This window comes from Gymnoscopelus braueri (assembly GCF_963280865.1).
Source record: "Gymnoscopelus braueri genome assembly, chromosome: 2".
NCBI classification, from domain to species: Eukaryota; Metazoa; Chordata; class Actinopteri; order Myctophiformes; family Myctophidae; genus Gymnoscopelus; species Gymnoscopelus braueri.
In genome coordinates, this window is record NC_137604.1 from 27,582,823 (window position 1) to 27,603,598 (window position 20,776).

Consider the following 20,776-nt stretch of genomic DNA (forward strand, 5'->3'; position numbering starts at 1 on the left):
AAATGAGCTTAAGGTTTACTAAATTATTAAAAATGTTAAACGGCATCGCCGATCCCCGCTTTTTGATGCCGCTTTCTCGCGTGTTAGTATTGCTCTTGTTGGTACCTTTGAGAAATCTCTGCAACTTCTAAGCGACGAGCTGTACGCCCGAGACCAGACAGTGGTAGCCGCCGGTACGAGAGAGCGTGTTCTAACCAACAAGGGACCCTGGATACCGCCTTCCCAAATACAAAAAAAAGGTAAACAGGGTCCCGAAAGGGGCTAAGTAATGCTCAGACAAAGTCAAAGTGATGGACGACGTGTTGTCTCTATTATAACTCTATGGTGGCTCGGACCGAGCAGAGCAACCGAGCCACTCGCTTGCTCTGAAAATTAAAATTCCGCCGTGTGGAAAGACTGGAGACGTTATAGTAATAGTGGGGCCCCCACTATTACTATAACGTAGTAATAGCTCTGCCCCCGAGCCCCCCCCCCCCCCTTTTAGTTTTAAGACCTTTTTAATACCCCCCCCCCCCCCCCCCAAAAAAAAAGACCAGTGCTGCACCAAAAGTAATGGTCAAACAACATTGGCCAAATTGTCAAATAATATAAAAGAAAAATTGTGAAAATAGCAGATCTACAAGTTCACAAGTTGTGTTGTGAGCTTGTAGATCGGCTATTTTCACAACATTTATCAGTGAAACCGAGTCAAACTAATGTAATGCCTCAATTCCCAGTTCAAATATGATTATTTTCATGGGGGGGGGGGGGGGGGTCGCGGTCTGAAAAGGTTGAGAACCACTGCTTTCCCAGTAGGGCGGGCTCTAGACCGGATCTGGGCACTGGCTCATCCAGGTACGGCTGAAGCCGAGGAGGAGGAGGAGGATGCCTGTGGTTGGAAGCTCTTCTCTTCCTAGCGACTGACTGACTGTTGCTACCGCTCAGTGTCGGTGACGTCCAGAGAGAGACCAGGGCAGGGGGAAGGAGGACGGCGGGCAGAATGGCGGCTGCACAGTGCCGTAGCACTAAATGCACGGCAGAACGGAAGGGTTTCAGGCGCGAACTCGACTCTTGGCGGCATACGTTGATCCACTGCGTGGGTAAGAGCCGTGTGGAAGTGGGGAAAGTTGACATTATTCACAGGAGACGCCGCAGGCTCCAAAGTGTTTCGGTCAATAGCAGCGTGACAGCTGCGGCTAGCTATAGGTACATGGCTAGCTAAAGCGAGCTAACCAATTTAGCGAGCTAGCAGTGTTGCCATGTCCGCTTATTATAAGCGACTTTGGGGTTGTTTTTCTGTCAAGTCGCTTGTAAATATTGGTGTTTGCCGTTTTTTGGGCTTGTTTTTGAAGTGTAGTTGCTTATTTTGGGCCTGCTTCCTAAATGTTGTTTTTTTAAAACGGTGGTTCTCTAACATTTTCATGTCAAGGTCCCCTAAATTAATATGTATTTGTCTGCAGTCTGCAGACCCCCATCTGAAAATATTTTATACCAGGACCGGCAAGATTTGTGTCGTTAAAATGTAATTTTAATTGGAATCTAGAGTTGCAATTACCAACTCTTGACAGCCCATACATCCAAACAAAAGTCCTATCTGATTGTTTCTTAAAAGACCACTATAGACATGTTATGAAGAGCTACTTTCTCTCAATAAATACCATGCAGGTGATAATTGTCAATATTTTCGTTTTCAATAACGCAACGTCCTGCTGCCTCATGCATTATGTGCAATCCACAAACAGGTGGTACGAAGGACCGTTGAGTGATTTCCAAGGAGCGCTAACAAATCCCACAATTTTCACCTGCACGGAATTTATTATTGTACAGAAAGTAGCTCATAACATGTCTATGGTGGATTTTTATGAAACAAAAGCTTTGCAGATAGAAAGGATGATTCAAGCTTTCCGTACAGCTGCAATGCTGGTGAGTGTAACGTACGTTGAATACAATCAGATACAGGACTCTTCTGTTTGGATGTATGGGCTGTCAAGGGTTGGTATTGCAACTCTAGATTCCAGATATTAACAATATGATCTAAGAGTTGCTTGCGGCCAGGTTTAAAGTTCTCATGTGTGGCCTAAATTGTCGCTTCTTTTGGGCTTGTTTTCATAGACCTGGTTGCTTGTTTCTCTCGCAAAACCTGGCAACACTGCGAGCTAGTAGCCTGGCACTATAGGTGGCCAGCTACACTGGCAGGCTAACATTAGCCATCTGTGTGTTTTTGGCCCATTTCTTTGTCCCCCTTGAGCTACTCTCAGTCGGCTTGCGTAAACATCCTGTGACACGATGGAAAAGAGCCCTATACGCTGTTTTGTTTGTGCACATTAAATGTAAATAAACAGTACATGGTGCAACTAACTATAACGTTAGGCTGGTATAAACGTCATTTATTACTAAACATGATACGATGTCATGTCAGACGGTGGTTAACATGCTAAGGGCTGCGCTTAGTGCGCTAGCAAGCTAGATATTAGTAACATTATTTGGGGGAGGGGAGTGTAACGTTAGATACCGTTTAATGAGACAATACACAGACCCAGCGGCCTCCGGTAACGGTTAGACACGTGACTATTTGATCTTTTGAACAAGGCTTTGTTGTCAACGTTACTGTTTTTTTTTTTTTTTTTTTTTTTGCCAAACTAGATTTAATTAAGTGTCTTAGAACACGCAGTCTTGGTGTTATGCGCAGAGCTTAGTCGGTAGTGGTCTTAACAGCTGATTAGAAGGACTAGGATCAGGTGTAAACCCTCCTTCATCCCTTGGACTATTTTAGAAACGGATCGAGGGAGATTTTTGGTTTCTAGTCTAGTGGAATGACATCTCTATAATCATCACACAAATTGACAAGAAACAAAAAACAGTCAATTGAAATGTGCTAGGTAGCTATAGATGTTTTGTTTCAAAGTAATAGCCTTTTCTGTAACGTTACAGTTATACAAATACATCACAAATACATGTAAAAAAAAAAGTCACTCAAGAAGGCTTACATGTTGATTTGTACCAGTATTGTAAGGTGACATTTGGGTCTGTAGATCTTTAAGACAATACATATTGTCCTGGAAGTTCTGACATTGACTTCTACAGATACAGTAACCTTGCAAACCAAGATACTTTATTTGCATGAATGCATAGGGATCCTTGGGGCACAGCTCCCATGGCCAGCATTTAAAGAGATAAAAGTACAGAGACAAGAAAGAACATGCATCCTATAATACTATGTACTCCTAATACTAAATAGTAATACCAAGAAAAAGCTTATATTATTTTATTAAAAGGCAAATAAAATAAATATTTCTTGTACTAATAATTCAGTTCAGGATTCAGTGCAGATCTAGTCTTCAAATATTGCACCACAATCTAAAATGTCTTATGTACGAGTGAGGTGTGTAATGTTGATTACCCAATTATATGTATGATGAACACACCCATACATTATAATAGTTACACAAGAGAAAGAAAAAAAATATTTAAACATTTTCATTACAAAACAGTACAAGGGGAGTCTCAGTGTGGTAAAAAAAATCACATGTTCTGACGTAAACATGTGAAGAATGTAAGCTTCCTGTATCCCTTTTTTGTTTTTTGTCAAAACAAAAAGTTAGGTGATTGAGTGTTTTCATTGTTTCTTGCAGGATTTGAAAGCATTCTTGAGGGAATCTATGGCCCATTGCTGCTTAGAGACCTCAATATATTTGACGGTGGGTTTTTGTTTACATATACGTGGATATTCTAACAGCAATTGTCTTAATGTATGTATTAAATGTAATGTAGGACTGGTGCATTGCCCATCAAGGTGTGTCTGATTAGTTGTCTGCTGTATTGAAATAATAATATAATTAATAATAACAATGGTATGTTGACTTGTGATTGTAATATTGCACTGTGTGGTCCATGTAATTTGTTATGCCAAATTGATACAGTGTTGTATTTGTGTACACAGTAGGAAACCATGTGATCCATGAGCCATCGGTTTAATCCATATGTAACGTTACGTGTGTGTTTGCGTGTTTCAGACTGTGAACCTGAAGAAGTGGATGACTGGTCAATTGAAGCCAGCTGCTCTTACTGTTCGTTCTGTAACCTGCCGCTGGATAGACTCGCTGTAAGTTTTGGATTCCGGTTAAATATAGCAACTGACACTGCTGGATTTGCACTTAGTGCCAGTCAAGCAAGGTCAAGTCCAGCTTTTACAATTAAAAGTTTTCACATTGTTTACCTCCAGTGGTTTCCAAACAGTGTGCCATGAGACAAGTCCAGGTGTGCCTTGGGATTTTGTGACAATGAATATTATTTCAATATATACGATTATGTAAAAAGTTATGAATTATTTACTATATCAGTACTTTGTGCTCACTCATTTTCACTACAATTATATATCCTTAGAATATATTTTTGATACACTTAACTTCAACCTGGCGTCCTGTTTTTGGCCATGTCATCATTAGACTTAAAGAATATATATATTTATATTATCCAGCCATCAACCCCGACCCGACGGGTTGTTGTGAGCTTGTAGATCAGCTGTTTTCGCTATCAATAATACAGGTGTGCCTTGAGATTTAGATACCACCAATTAGTGGGCTGTGGGCTACAAAATGTTGAAAACCACTGGATTACTCCGATATTAAGCTCAACATTAATCTAGAATCTCTGAGTTTGATCAATGCCTTCTGATGGGGTAATAACAGCATTCTTATTAATCAGTAATGTAATCTCATTCTGTCTCTCTCATAGGATCAGTGTCCTGCAGCCGCCTCCCCCCTGTCCTCCCCCTCAGAATACTCTCCCTCTCAGGCCCCAAATAATTCTGAAAGCAGCCTAACAGCCCACAAATTTCTCCAAGCTGTGTTTCACAAGAAAGGTGAGTTTATATCTCCTGACCTTGTCTGGTGCTGAAATTACTGCCATGTCTGTGTGGTGAAATAGTCATCTGTTCAAAGGTGTAGGGATTCTACACATTCTTGAGCTTATATTTTATCCCTGATAATCGGCATGTACTTTATATACCCCGGGTTGTCAAGATCAGGTACGGCTGGGCACCGGTCTATTGGGCGTAAATGGGAGTCAGATGGACAGATACAATCTATTTACAACAGAGGTTCTCAACCTTTTTCTCGTCAAGGACCCCCAAATTGATAAATATTTGGCCGTGGACCCCCATCTGAAAATATGTTGTGCCAGGGACCCCCAGAAGCAAAGATTTGTGTTAAAAATGCTCAAGATTTTTGAAAAATAGCATATCTACAAGCACTCGGTGCCACGCTATGAGCGCAGATGCATGCAGATACAATCAACAGACCACACTTAAAACTTGTTAAAGTGCAGAGCAATAGTTGGAGACAAAGTTTCAGCCAGGATGACAAAGGCCTCAGCCTCCATTCATCTGACAACTGCTGTGCACTTTAATAAATCATTGAAAAGGCTCAGTTTGTAATATTTAATCCATTACACATTCAAAGTGCATTGTAATCCAGTCCTCTGAAGTTATAGCTGCTGTCCATTCTTGTTTATCACAGTCAGGACTCAGAATATGTCCTTGAGGGAATGTTTTCATTTGATTTGTTAGGCTATGTAGGTCAAAAGTTTTAGGAATTTATCATTTTATGACCAACAGTAATCACAACAGCTTATATTTATTTAATATATTTATTCATCATTCTATTTATTGTATTATTTGGACTTTAAATACTGATTTAATTTGAGCTAAAAACGGATGATTAAAACGACCAGATGCTGTACTCTGTTTTATGTTATCTGTACCTCTCCCTTTTTGCCAGATGTGTCCTTGCACTGCGATCCCAACATCCCTCTGGTTGCTCAGGAACTGATGAAGAAGATGATACATCAGTTCGCCCTGGAGTATGCCTCCAAGAGCCACCTCCACACCACTATGAATGGCCCCTCTACCGACACCTCCTCATCTCTGTCGGACGATGCTGACCCAGATGCACCTTTGGACCTCACAGTGAACCGCAAACAGGAAACCACGGGGGAGCCTCTGCCAGGTACTCGTCTCGCTTATTTGGAATGAACGAAAGACGCATTCAAAGATAATGTGATATCTAATCAAGTAAATGTGTGTCGGTTACTTCAAAGTTCTAAGGCTGTGACTCATCGTGGTTATTCCAAAGACTGGCATGGATATTCCAAAGACTGGCATGGATCTGCCGACACACAAACCTTGAATAGAACAGTAAAAGGGAGTTGCCACCTCACAGGACTCTCGAGGAGAGTTCCTCCCTCACTAGAAGATGAGGATGGTTTTAGAGCAGTGGTTCAACCTGTGGGTCAGGAACCCCAGGGGGGTCCCCACATGATTTTTTTGGGTGGGTCCCCAGATGACAGTGAAGTGGCAATTTAAGGACTTTTAATACCTAAAGAAAAAGACCATTACTGCATCAAAGTAATCAACAAACTATACTACTATACCAAATAATTGCCAAATAATATAAAAAAGAGGCAAAACATGTGAAAATAGCTGTTGCGAGGCGTTGTGAACTTGTAGATCGGTTATTTTCACAACATTTATCGGTGGAACCAAGTCAAACTAAATGTAATGCCTCAACTCCTACAATTCCAAGTACTTGTCAGGGTGCGGTGTCCCCAGTTTAAAAATGGTTATTTTGGGGGGTCCCCAGTTCAAATATGATTATTTTGAGGGGTCCCCAGTTCAAATATTATTGTTGGGGTTTGCAGCCTTAAAAGGTCTGAAAGGGGACCAAAGCATATACTGTATTTTCCGCACTATAAGGCGCATCTGATTATGAGGCGCACCTTCAATAAATGTATTATTTTCATATATAGGGCGCACCGCATTATAAGGCGCATCCGCACTATAAGGCGCACTGACGGTGCGGCTTATAGTGCGGAAACCAAGGGAACCAATATTGATACATATATAAGGCGCATCGGATTATAAGGCGCGGAAAATACGGTACTGTCTTTGTCAATTGGTAACAGTTGAAGTTAAACACTTGGGCTTAGAAGCTCTGTTATTGCTGCATGAAAGTATATTCATACTGAGGGCATATAAACCAAGCCGCGTTGGCTTGGTTTATATGCCCTCAGTATGAATATACTTTCATGCAGCACACAGATTTGATGCCATCAAACATCAGGCCATTACTTTATGACTTGCTGTCCACAACCAGGTTTTATACCCTTCTCTCTCTTACAGATGGTGTGCTTGATCTCTCCAAGAGGAACTCTGCCTGCTCAGTGACATCATCGTCATCCAATCATAAAGCCTCAGGGTGAGTGCTCTTTTACTATGCATTTTAAGTGCTTTCCTGTATGACTCAAATGAAAATTAAGGGGGGAAACTATGAACTCTGGTATGAAATCTGGTTTAATAACAAATCAGTAATGTGTGTCCAGCTCCCAGTTCTGACTGGGTATGATCATATTGCCCCCTGTAGTTTTGTTTTGAGTCACTAAAAAGGTTGATAGTTATTTATATTTTGCAAAGAAGTCTACTGATAAATGCTTGTCTGCCTTGATGTATATGTACACTAGGTTGTCAGTGGTGTGTTTTGTTCTGTAGTGAGCAAGTCATTATGATGTTAGGCCTTGTTTGTGCTTGGTGTTGGAATTCTATGGGGTTGACTCTTTTATCCCTTGTTGAGCGGTAACGTCACAACAGTGTCACAGTAATTTGCCAGCAGCTAAGGATTGTACAATGAGGAGAACACTGGACTACGTCACAGCGATTTTACCTCCTTTGTAGTGACCTCCAGTTATGAGTCTGATTACTCAAGCCTCAAGCTCACTGAAGAATATCACAAAACTACAGGGGTTGTGTGCCAGTGCCAGAGTAACCACAGCCATTCACAGACTGTCCCACATGGACGTGAAGAGGCTTTGCCACGCACAGAATGTGTGTGTGTGAGAGAGGGACACACGCAGCAGCGTGCATATGTAAGAGACACGAAACCCTGAAACAAACATACAAACATGAGACATAAGAGATGCAGTGATGTTACCAACACAAGGCATAAAGGAGTGGACCCCTCGCTCTGCCCCCCCACTCTCCCCTATGCCAAAAACCAAACCCCCCCTCCATCTCCTCCATCCTGACCCTGCTGTTTGGTCCTCCCATCCCTAGGAGGCAGCGCAGGCAGAGGGAGGAGTACGTTGAGAGGAGCTGGGAGCTGTCTGAGGGGCTGCTGTCCAAGGCCCTGAAGGATGTACGTTCAGGGAGGCTGCAGGAGCAGCGAGCTGCCCTGCTCTATGGGATACCGCTCCACACACTGAGACAAGGCCTGGAAGGCCGGGCCGACGGCAGCCTGGGGCTCCTGCGCTGCCTCACACCGGGAAGTGGCGATTGCAGGGACGAGGTCACTTCGTACAATGTGATGTCATCAATGCTGGGCGGAGAGGCGCGTCTGGTCCTGCAGAAGGTGGCGGCTTGGGCGGAGCGGGCAGAAATTGGGGGAGCCGTGGAAGAGAACGGAGACTTTCGCTCCCTCTCATCCTCCCTGTCCTTACATCAGCAGAGCGGTCTACAGAAGACCCTCTCCCTCACTTTCCCCCACCTCAGGGATGCCCTTCAGCCTCCACCCAGCCCCAATCCCAGCCTGGAGACGCCCACATCTCTCCGTATCCCTCAGGTCCGCTCTGTTTCTGACCACAACAGGCCAAGCCTTGTTGAGCCTTACAACGAAGCCCTGCAACACCACATCTCACTAACAGAGGGTACTCCCAATTCAGTCGCATCCACTGCTGCTGCTAGACCCTCCTCTCTCTTCAAACTTAAACCTCCTTTCTTGCCAGACCTCTCCATTGGAGGGGCTAACCAATCACCTCACCGCCTTGGCCCACGGGGCTCCTCATTTGATGATTCTGAAGAGGGGGCTGATCGCCGTGACAAGGCCAAGGAGCCAAGGAAGAAACGTGGGCGCTACCGTCAGTATGACCATGACCTACTGGAGGAGGCCATAACCATGGTGATGGGAGGCCGCATGAGTGTGTCCAAGGCCCAAGGGGTTTATGGGATTCCCCACAGCACACTGGAGTACAAAGTCAAAGAGCGCACGGGAACACTCAAGAATCCACCCAAGAAGAAATCTGCCAACTCCTGTCCGTCCAACTCCAATTCCTCTGGTTCTGGTAACATAACTGGTTCCACTAACTCAGGGACTATTGCCCCCGCTGCTGCCGAAAAGAGGTTCTAGGCCTAGACATGCCAAGGGCTCTTGAACTCTGCACCACTGGGACTCTTCACTCTTACAGGATAGATGTTTTCTGGAGACACTTGTTTAAACACAACTCATGCCTTTTTATATAAAAACAATTACTATTCAGGTCTTTAAACTGTGTGTCTGTTGTAATGTGATGGTCATACATCCAGCTGTGTTTCTCGGTCTTGGTCCTGTGCTCCTGCTTGTCCATAATTAAATTGCAGTTATTTATTTGACATTTTCAGTCAAACCAAACTTAAACAAACGTAGACAAGTGAGAGGACTCAAGCCAAGGTAATCTTTCTTCAGACACAGACATTGATTATCTTGTGATTGGTATTATTTTTTACTAATCTGTCTGGCCAGACTGCTGGTAAGATTGATAGCGTCTGGCACTACATATTGTCCTAACTAGTGAGAAACACAGTTGCAGAACCCTCAGAGTGTGACTGTCATATTCTCTGGCTATTAGGTTATTCAGGTGTGATTCAACTCTTAAAGCTCCAAGTTATTGGGGTGCCGATGATTGTCATTTGCAGCTTTCCCTCTTTCTCTCTGGGTAGCTCACCCAGGCTAATGAAGTGACTTATAGAGCCATTATAACAGATTATCAACTCACTGCTATTATAAGACGCATAGAAACTGGTATCTGGACGAGTTCAGCAGTATAAACTGCTCTGGTGGCTACATCCTCATCTGGAGAGGAGATTAAACTTTGTAAGAGATTAACATAACCACTTAAACCCTATATGCTTCATTGACCAGGATCCCCCGGGGCTCTATACTTGATCCCCTCCTACTTTCCATTTACACCAGATCCCGCCGAAAATAGCCGATCTACAAGCTCAAAACACAGCGCATTGTAAGCTTGTAGATGTAGATCTGCTATTTTCGCTGAATGTTCGCCCCCAGAATATGGACAATAGGTTTAATGTGTTTAAAGCCATTTTGTGTCCACACATTTTTCCCTCTCCATTTGTGAAAGCTAGTCTGAAGATTTGTATTGGGTAGTTGGAATGCATATGTGTGAAGCATGTTTGAAAAATGTGCTCTGATAAGCTTGGGAATGATCCATTTTTGTGAATGTGTATTGTTTGTAAAAAGATGTTTTATTGCAGATGGATATTTACAAATTCTGTAGCTGTATTACAGTCAACCTCATACATGACTGCTGCTTAAAACTCTACAAAATTTCACAGAGACATATAGTTGAAATACAAAAGCCTTTTTTTATCAACACAATTGTGATTCTCTGGTCACATGAAAGGAGTTGTGTCTAAACAGATTACCCGTGGATAGGGTAAATTCATGACGCTCATTGTGACTACAATTTTATTACTGTTTGTGGAAAGCTAGTGGCATAAATGAAAGAAAAAGAAAAGACTCAACCTATCACGCTTAGGTTAGATTTTCTGTGTCTGGGAAATCCTAAATGTTATCTCTTAAATCATTTCCAAATCTCAAATGGCTGCGTTCCATTAGTTCTGCTACAACCAAAGCAGCAGTTCAGGGTTACCCGATAGCTACTCACACAAAGCTGCTTTCTCTTACCTTGCTGGGATGTCAGACTGCCTGTCTCTCTCTAACCTCATTGCCACATATACCTCTCTGGGCTTAACTTATTGCCTGCCTGTAGCCCAATGTCTGGTTTCATATCAAGGCCTTCATATTGTCTTCTATGCTGAATATGCTGGGGTATGAGCTCTTCTTCAAGGAACAATGATGAGCTCTTGTCTCTCTCAAGGAATAACACATACGTGTAAAATCACCAATATCATAAAACCTTAAACTTGCCTGCTCTATGAAAGTAGAACATCAACCATACTACATTCAGCTGTTTGACTGACTTTGATTAAATAACTTTAAAAAAAACAAAAGGGTATATTATGAACTCGGCCCCATGTTCTTAGCATTGTATTTATCCTTGTTATTTGACTGTTTTGTGTTATTTGTAATTTAAAGGCTAGCAGTTTTTAGTTGTTCATGATCTGGTTCAGGTTCAGTGGCATTTCAACCCTGTATCCCTGGCAACTAAACCAATACTGAATGTCTGCTCATAACAATACACCAGTGCCTGTCTCTGGGGCTACTGCAAAGTGCAGCACGTTGTCTCTCTACTCTGGGAATTATCTGCTATTTATATCATTAGGCCAGTTTATTGATTAGCCTAAGTAACTTAGTGGAAAAATACTTTTATTAGTACACAATTATGGTTTTATTGCAGTTTATTCTTGTAACACTCCTCAATACCGTTAACAGCCTTGTTTTTGAATTAGGCCTACTACTTTTATTATGGAACTGCTGACAAATCTAAGAAATTACATAACAGAAATCGGTTATTTATGCATAAATTAATTATTGCACTATGATTTATTATAAGCAGTTTTTTTTATTGTGAAATGTTTTGTGTTGTTGCTGCATACTTATTTATTGATTGTGCTTCAGAACTGTGATTTTACTAGTTTGATTGTGGTAGTTGTTCATTTGTAATAAAGCACTTTGATGCAATGTGAAATGTGTATTGCTGCAATTGCATGAAGGCTTTTAAATGTTAGCCTGCCCTGTATAAATAATTTATTTTGTCCAGAACTTATTCCCCTTAACATTGTGGTTAATTAGTGCTTATGTTAAGATTAAATTCTTGAGATGACATTTTGTTATATTTTAGTCCACTACTGCCAATCTATAAAGAGTTACACTACAGAGTAATTGCGTATCTTACTTTAAACGTGTCTCAAAATATCTCCAACTCTGTTCTCCCTTTGAATTTTCTAATAGAAATGTAAATCCCTGAAAATACCAAACTCAAGTTTGTGGATGTTATTATGATGAGCGACTTAGTGACAGTGTATTGCTTGCAAGAAATGACTTAATTTGGCATTTAGCAATGTTTTTTGTTTTGTTGTTGATTTGTTAGTGGTGTTGAAAATTACGTTGGTTTTGAGCGTTGCTACAATCGTTCCCCTCTGCCTTTAGCAGAATGTTATCTTTTGCCTTCAGCAACTCATTAATAACTAATAAAAAAGGTTCTGTAATATCCCATTTTCCTGTGATCATTTGACACACAAGCTGTTGATTTGGGGTCTTAAATATCGATAGTATTTATTTACAAGATAATGAAAGATAATATTCTTTAGTTTTATTATTATATATTTGTTTGTTGCACTCACTGACTTTAATCAATTTGTTGTGGAATAAGTGTAAGAATAAAGCCTGAGTTATACGTAGTTGCGTGCGTGTTGTGCGTCGCAAATAGCCGATCTACAAGCTCACAACACGTCGCAGTGCTTTGTGTGAGCTTGTAGATATATATTCCTGCGTGCAACTATGTATAAATCTAATAAAACCGGGAAAGCATCAGTCATTTTAGCGTTTCCTATTCAAAAATAGCAGATATACAAGCTCACTGCGCGTCACTTCGTGCCGCACTGCAAGCTTGTACATCTGCTATTTTTGAACATTTTTGAAAAAAATGTTAGAAAAATGTTGAATCATTTTGAATTACGAAAAAGTTTGAGAACTACCGATTTGGAAGGCAGTTGTAGAATCGGCCTCAGGTCTTAGCGGGTTATTGGCTTACGTGGATTTTTGTGCATGTGCGCAATTTTTGCCTGTAGAAATTGGGTTTAGCTAATATGCATAAACCCTCTTTAACACCCATTTCTGTGTTTCTGCCTCTAGCTCCCCGTTGGCTGTTGCAGAAGAGTTGAGGGATCCCGTCAAGCAGGAGGTTCTGTGTGAACAGAGCTCTGCTTTGGAAGCGGTCTTCGGCTCACTCTGTCCAGCTCATCGTTCACTGCTCTACCAAATCCTTAAGCTGGCGCACCAGGAAAGACTGCTGTCTTTACCCCAACAGAGGCCTGCCAGTCAGACTGAGCCTCACTGCTGCCACCATGGGGTAGTACTAGAGGATAACGCCACCCCTGTTCCATTTGGTTACAGTGATTGTAAACCTCGTGGCACCAGCCCCCACTACCCGCTTTCAGACTGTGACCACCCTGGTCCTAAAAGCAACACGTTCCACCCAGCAGACTCCAAGTCCACTTGTAGCGTCCAGCCGTACCGTTTCACTGACTGTAAAACCCAAGCCTCTCCTGGTTCAGGCTGTTGCTGTGTGCAGAGCTGCAGCGTGGCAGCCTACCCTGTGATCTGCCTGAAGAGCCTCCATTGTATCGCTTGCCAAAGCCTGGCCATTGGTCGTATAAACAAAGTGGTCTGTTCGTTTGCCTCCTCTCCTCCTTTAGCCACGTCTCCCTCGCTCTGCTCTACCTCCTCCAGGTTATGCCCCCCGTCGTCAGTGTGCCCCGCCTCGTCGCTCTGCTGTAACCACCACTCCCACCCATGTCACTGTTGTTCCAACCATGCCGGCACACAAGCGGTGGAGGGAGGGCCTGAAGACGGGGACCCTCCTTGTCCTGTACTAAAGAGAGAGCAGAGTCCCTCCCCTCCCCCGCTTTCCCCCATCCCCTCAGACATCAACAGGAAAATGGAGGAAAAGCCTCCTTCCTTGCAACACCACAGAGATGAGGTCAAAGATGTTCCGGTGCATATAAGCGGACAGGATACAGATTTGGACATAGCCACTGAAGAAGAGTATATGACTCTAAAAAGAGATTGGGCAGAGCAGAGCTCAAGTGGGAGATTACTGCTGGATGTTGTGGAGCGCTTCAATGAGAAACTAGAGACAATCAAACCTCTGGAGAAGGACCCACCTTTGAGTTCCTTAACTGTCCACAACATTGAAAAGCAGTGCCATCTGACACCCCAGTCCAATCAGAGCATTCAATCTCCTGCTGATGAGCATTTGAGTGAAATCATCACCACAGTCCTTCACAAAGGCAGCGATAGTGACTACAACCTCAGTGAGCTGCTCCATCGGCATGACAGTAGTGAAGCCAAGTCTCCTAACACTCGCTCCCGCCGGCGACAGGAGGCACTGGCTGCTATGATCCTGCCTCTTGATCCCGCCATAACCCGACGACGATTGAAAATCAAGCGGGAGCTTGCTATGCTTGACCAGTCCTATTGTAAGAGGAAGCTGTTACAACCAAAGAAGATGCGAATGAAAGATGGCAATAATGTTACTTCAACAACATTCAGCCCCTCCTCGGATATAACCCCCCCTGAGGAAAAACCTGAACGAGAAACTGGGATCCAAGAAGCAAAGGAACTTGCTCAGAAACAGGAGATTGTCAAGATAAGAGCAATTTTAGGCACAGAGAGTGACATGATTCGAGTCACAGGGGGCAAAGAATTAGTTTGTGTGACAGAAAAGATGGAGGGAAACAATAGTGCACAACACAGGCTGGGGAAATGGCTAAAGGATTCAGAGAGACGGGAAGAGGAGCTGAGTGAAATAAAGGAAGAGATAGAGACTGTGATTGTTACAGAGGAAATTGAGATGAACACCATTAAATTAGAGGTGACAGAAAAGGAGATGGCCACTGAGAGAAAAGATAATTTTTCAGTACCCACCACTGAGTTGCAGAACAAATCTGACATCCTTAGTTGGAAAAAAGAAACTCCAGGCAGTAGCAGTGCTTGTAACAAAGATGGTAAGAACCAAGAGCATGCATCATCAGGTCAGTGTGATGGTGACAATATACCAGCCAGAAGTACATGTCAGCCCAGGCTTGTCGGCAAGAGGAGGAAAGCCATGTGTCAGCCTGGCAGCTCCAGACAAGCAGGGAGATCCAGGAGAAACATAGTGCCTCCTCAACGGTTCTCTTCATATGTAACAGAGCCCAGGAAGATGTACTTTGTTGCTTGTTTTTCTGAGAGTATCTTCAACCAGAGACCAACAGAGGACAGCAGTTTGAATGCTGTAAACTCAGATACCTGCTCCATAAACCCAAGTGTCATGGACCACTTACCTGAATCAAGAGACGCAACCGTGTTGTCTTCATCCCAGCCCACAGGAGAGCTTGCCTTTGAATCAACACCTGATAAACAATTTAGAACATCTAACCTTGAGTCTAAGGAACAACGGCATGTCATTCCGAAAACTGTGGTTGCCACAGAGAAGAGTCAATCTAAACCTAGCACACACTATAAGAGAGAGGGTGCCACCAGATCTTTTACAAGATTGCAGTCATTACCAGTGATACAGCAGAAGTCCGAGGCTTCCAGAACACGGCAAAAACACTCAAAGCTACGTAGTTGCAGCTCTAATGGCCCAGATACTTGTGTGCAGACTCACGACACAGAGTACACTAGCCCAATTAAGCTAATGTATGTGTCTCCTGTAATGGATGAGAATGGTTTAAAATATAGCCTGAAGTCCGCTGCATCTGGTTCTAGTGGACAGCAGGAAACATTTGACCCATGTGAAGAATCTTCATGGGCTGGCTCACCAGAAAAGGCCAAGTGTCCAGTCAATAAGTTTGCCAAGAAATCACCAATAAAATCCTCGCCACTAAATTCTGCCACGTCCTCTCCCAAATCTGTCTCTACTCCATCCAGATCTGTCACCACACCACCTAGATCTGTCACCACACCACCTAAATCTGTCACCACACCACCCAAATCCATCCGCACACCACCCAAATCTGTCGGCACACCACCCAAATCCATCCGCACACCACCCAAATCTGTCGGCACACCACCCAAATCCGTCAGCACACCACCCAAATCTCTCACCACATCACCCAAATCTGTCGGCACACCACCCAAATCTGCTTATTCACCAGCCCGGTCAGTGTCTTTGTCTCCTAAAGTAGGTGCCCGCAGATCAGGAGACTGTACGCCGCCCAAGCGTACAGTTGGGACTGAAAACCACAGATCAGATGTCCCACTAGCTGTCCATGAAACAACTCCACCAAAGAGGCGCCCAGGCCGGCCCAAGAAGCTGGGACCACAGCTGGAGAAGAAGGTGAAGAGGCCCATTGGTCGACCACGTAAACAAAAGGGTCCTGATCAAGTGAAAGGGGGTCCGAGTACAGAAAATGTTAAAAGCATTTCGGGGTCTAATGTGGAGGAGAAAACAAACAGGAATCTCAAAATAACAGTATTTTATGGGCGATCAAGAAGGAACAAAAGGCTGGTGTCTGAGAGTGATGGCCAGCTCCACACAGAGCTCCATGAGGATCAACAGTGTGTGGACAGAACTGATGACTCAATCAATTTACTGCCGATCTCTGAGGCCAAACCTGCTTTGCAGGAGTTGAACTTGGTCAGACCTGTGAAAGACAAGGAGTTTGCTCCTCATTCCAGCAGCAACATCAAATGTCAGAGGCGTCGGGATGCCGCACCCATGAGGAAGCCAGGGAGACCAGCTAAAGTGAAGATTTCTGGAATCTCAGTGACGTTTACCCCTGTATCGCCGCGGCAACGCAAGATTCAGATTAACCGGGATGCCAGGCAATCTCCAGAAACGTTAAGTCATAAGAAAGTACAACTACCAGATGTCCCATCTGCCAAAGAGCCCCGGACAATCAACCTACAAACTAAGACCGAGGCAAGAGATCAAAGTCAAGATAAACAGTCAGATCGACCTGTTGCAGTGCGTCACTCAGTGAGGGTGAGGAAACCCTCAATCTACCTGTTGCACTCTGTGGCCACTTCCACCCCAAAGTGCTACAGCCATAGCACAGCTCTGTTGCGGCGCTCTAAACAGCTTCTGCTGAACAAGGCCAGCAACCAAATGAGACGAGAGGAGGCTCAAGGGGATGAAGGAACCTCGGGGGGTAAAAACCAGGTTAAGATGGGGAGAAAACGCACATGTCAGGATGTGCACCGGGTGGCCAAGGTGTCTGTAGATTCCATCTTTCCTCCTGGAGACACACTAAGATGGTGGGCAGCATCAGCTGATGAAGATACCTTGAACCAGGAACTTGCGAGAAGGATACGACTGGTCTCGGACACCTGGGTGTCAGACACCATTGAAAATCAGGAAGAAGCAGCCTTCAAAACCAGATTGGGCATAAAAAGCAACAGCTCTATCGTTAAGAGGCCAGGACATTCATCTGTGGTCCGAATGCTGTTCGACTGTCCCCCTAGCAAACCACGGTCCTGTAGTATGCAGCAGCTCTGCTCCTGGTTTATGCAAACAACAGAAACCCAGTCTCTGTCCATCGTAAAGAAGATAAGCTCCAGAAATTGTTATGAGGACATGCACTACCCCCGTTCGGTCAGCAATGGAAGTTTCTGTCCTAGTCCCCAAGCAGAACGACTCCGCAAACACATCAAAAAGTTTGCCAAAACTGTGCCAAAGAGTCCCTCTGAGCAGCAGCGGGCTCAAAAAAGGATGTTGGACAGGTACAAGTCCATATCATCATCCAGCCTCAAACGGCAGTTGTTCACTTCTAGATTTGAGCCGGGAAGACTTAATCAAGGAGCCCCTTGGTGGAGAGGCCGAAAACTTGCAAAGTACCCAACCACTCTGCTACGGGCACGGGCGAGATTCTTAACTGGACAAGAAAGAAAGAAGTGGCCAAAGAGGCAGAGGAACAATCGAAGGGAATTAAAATGGAGATCAGCAAGCAGTTTAAATGATCATGTGTTCACACGAATACGACCGAGAGATAAAGCATTCTCCAGATCAGCCACAGATTTGGTTGACTGCTTAGAGAGCAATTATACCACTAGCTCTGGTGACCAAACTGATCCCATGAGTGTACCCAAAGAGCAACGACTCAGCTCTAAGGCTTGGAGCCCTGAGACACTAAAGGAATGCCGGGTGTTTCTGAAGAAGATCAACTCCCCGGGCCCGGACAACGAGTCAGCTGCTGAGGAAGACTCTTGCACAGTGACACTGGATGATGGGTCATCTTCTGCCCACCATATTGCAGGGAAGGAGAGGGAGCTGACAGGGGAGAATAAAGCTGTGAAAAGGGGGAACCGAAAGAAAAGGAAAAGGAGGACTGCCTCTAAAGAGTCTGAAAGTTGTTCATCAAAGGCAAGCCAGGAGCAGGATGAAGTTGCGGTGGAGAGACAGAAAGACAAATGGAAAAGTCCTGGGGTTGTGTTTGAGCCACCACAACCACCACCTGCGAAGATGTTGAGACAATCGCGAGTGAGGGGCCTGACCGGCCCAAGGTGGTGTGACTTTGTTTTTGGTAAATATTGAGTTTTTGTAGACACATCCCTACACATGATCTATTACTCTAAAGGCCCTGACACACTGAAAGAGTCAGGCACTTACTTCATTGTTTTTAACTTTTTTAATTTAATTCTTTGCAAACATTTAGCTGGTGATGGCAGCACTTTAAACAGCAAAAATATGGTCGGGACAATATTTTTTTTCATTTCATTCGGGTTGACGCTTTCAGTGTGTCAGGGCCTTTAAACTTGAAATAACAAGCAACTTAATTGATCTGTCTCTCTCTACTTATTGACAGGAAGCTAAATGAAGCAGGAAGCCTGCTCCTTCTTGAAAAAGAGACTGATGGTTAAACCAGGTGCCTTTGGATGTTGAGCTGACCACACAGACTGGCAACCCCACTCTGGTCCATTCAGCAGTTATGTAGCAGAAGTCTAATTTAACAAAAGCTTGAGGTTGCACTATTTTTACTGAGTTTTCTTTTGTCTTTTCTTTTTAAGTCCATGGATATGTATGTACAGAATATTTTTTAATGTTAACGTCCATTTTCTCTGTTTGAAAAGGTGTGTTGTTGATCAAATCATCAGACAGAAGTTTAATGGCATAAGCGCTTACAGTGAGCCCTGTCAAATTGGCTGTGTTGAATGAAGGACAAAGCTTGATTTTAATCTGCATTAGTACAGTTCCATCTCCCTCAAACATACCTCATTATTAGGGCCAGTGTACAGCGAAGCAGTACATTAACCACCTCACTGTACATTATCCCGCTTATTACATGGCTTGCAATAATTTGGCACAAAATATTGATTTAAATATTTTATTAGTTTACAATTTTCCACTTCCTTTGCAATGTCAACAGAGGCAGAGCAGTGGTCTGTTATTGAGAACAGCAGTCTTTTGAGGAAATAAAAGACCATGCTGCGACTGAATTGAGTATTCAACAAATCTGTGTAATAACACATTTAAATTTTTTTGGTTGCATTGCAGTCATAGTTCCATAACATACATTAAAATTTATGTTTTTTTTGTTGTTGTAATTAATGGAGGGGACACTGACAGTGGCACTGTTCTGATTCTAGATTGTTCACGTTAATATATTCTCAAGCATTTTCTAATTCATTTGTATTTTTGACACCAATATTAATTTTGTTCCATTGTAAAGCCAATGGACCCTTTCCCTAATACATGGCAATAGTCACACAATAGAATGAAAGTGTCCATGGGCAGCATATTTTAAGACCAATAGCACAGCCATACATGGTGTAAATACTTACACATCGTATAACCCCTTCAAAATACTGAGAGGTATGTGATGACAGTGAGGAACATGGCATGATGCACTTGTAGAATGTAGGTTTCCATTACTATGTTGGTTTGTGGGATCTGTCTTTTTAACAGGAGTATCTTTATAATTGTCTCCTTCCTTTTGTTTTTACCCAAAGCATTAATTAATTATTTACTTATGTTGACATCAGACCTACCTGTTGCACTATTCAAACTGAGATTAATCCTTTAGTTCCCACTACACCCACCCTACCCCCATACTTTGCACATCCAGAATCCTACTACCATCCCTACTGTAAAAAAGATAATATTATCTCTTAGGTGCAATACAAATCCAGATCTATCACTATGTAGTAATAATCTAATTGCTAACAGACGAATGGATGTTATTGAGCTGTAACTGTCACAAGTACTGCTGGACTAGGATGTCATATTTCAGTTTATCAAGCCAGGGATCGGCTGGGATCGTTCAAAGAGCTGGTCACAGTAACATTACGTTTTCATAACTGCTTCTTTCCCCAGAAAGTAAGGCATAACAGGCACTTAAAATGGCACAAGTCTGTTTCATCAATATTTCGATATTATTCACTGTTAAAATGTGTGGAATATTGTTTGTTTAGGTTATCCTGAGTCCCCTGCTGTCTAAAGTGCAGTATGAGAACCCTACCTCCACTGGGGCCCAGCCTGGCCTTCTCCTCAAACACTAATCTTGGGTCAGACTTATTTTCCTGCTTTTGATGAAAGGTAGTGTCAATTGATCCAAGATATTCGTTTATAGGTCAAAGCTTCAACCTTGGGTGTATTTTGTGCCTGACTGTTCGGTTTCTAAAGTTATTTTGACCGTCATTTCAACATGGGAGGACACCTAAGTCTTGTGATTAAAAAAACACCAACTTTTAACCTGCAGTTAACGCTCCTGGTGCTAAACTTCTGTTGTATTTTTTTTTCCAAGTGTTTTTATACTGTTCCTTGCAGATGTAACTAAGAGTTGTCTGTGTCATTAGAACAATAAAACATTCTTTTGAAATAACAAGTTTTATATAATTGACTGTTGGATCAAATAGATATATTATTTTCTCTGCAAAGCTGAAGTGAAGAAAGGTAATTTTAAAATAACGAGGTTCGGTCCGCTATGTGATGCACGGGCAGAGTTTGAAGTCGGTCGGTCCCTTATATGCACATGACTATATATGGGCATAGCGGCCGGATATGTGGCTCTGCACAACACTCCATACATGCCTATATGAGCATGTCGGGTTTGTCAGTGACGTGGTCCGCCGGCTGGACATCAAGA

General features: G+C 43.2%; 1 protein-coding gene across 3 annotated transcripts; it reads left to right on the plus strand.

The window, feature by feature from the left end:
• Positions 1–853: 853 nt before the first annotated feature.
• On the plus strand, positions 854–20,515 carry lcorl (ligand dependent nuclear receptor corepressor-like). Of its 3 annotated transcripts, XR_013932041.1 has the most exons (9): positions 854–1,079; positions 3,612–3,677; positions 3,993–4,081; positions 4,714–4,840; positions 5,757–5,984; positions 7,157–7,232; positions 12,840–18,214; positions 18,497–19,148; positions 20,103–20,515. XR_013932041.1 is itself a non-coding variant. In XM_080412889.1 (8 exons), exons 1-8 carry the CDS (start codon positions 980–982, stop codon positions 18,502–18,504), a joined length of 6,069 nt encoding a protein of 2,022 aa, XP_080269015.1. In that variant the 5' UTR covers positions 854–979; the 3' UTR covers positions 18,505–20,515. The 3 variants fall into 3 exon arrangements, 2 of the variants coding, with proteins under 2 accessions (XP_080269015.1, XP_080269016.1); XM_080412889.1 differs by having other exon boundaries at positions 18,497–20,515; XM_080412890.1 differs by lacking the exons at positions 12,840–18,214; positions 18,497–19,148; positions 20,103–20,515 and adding an exon at positions 8,084–12,195.
• Positions 20,516–20,776: the final 261 nt, after the last annotated feature.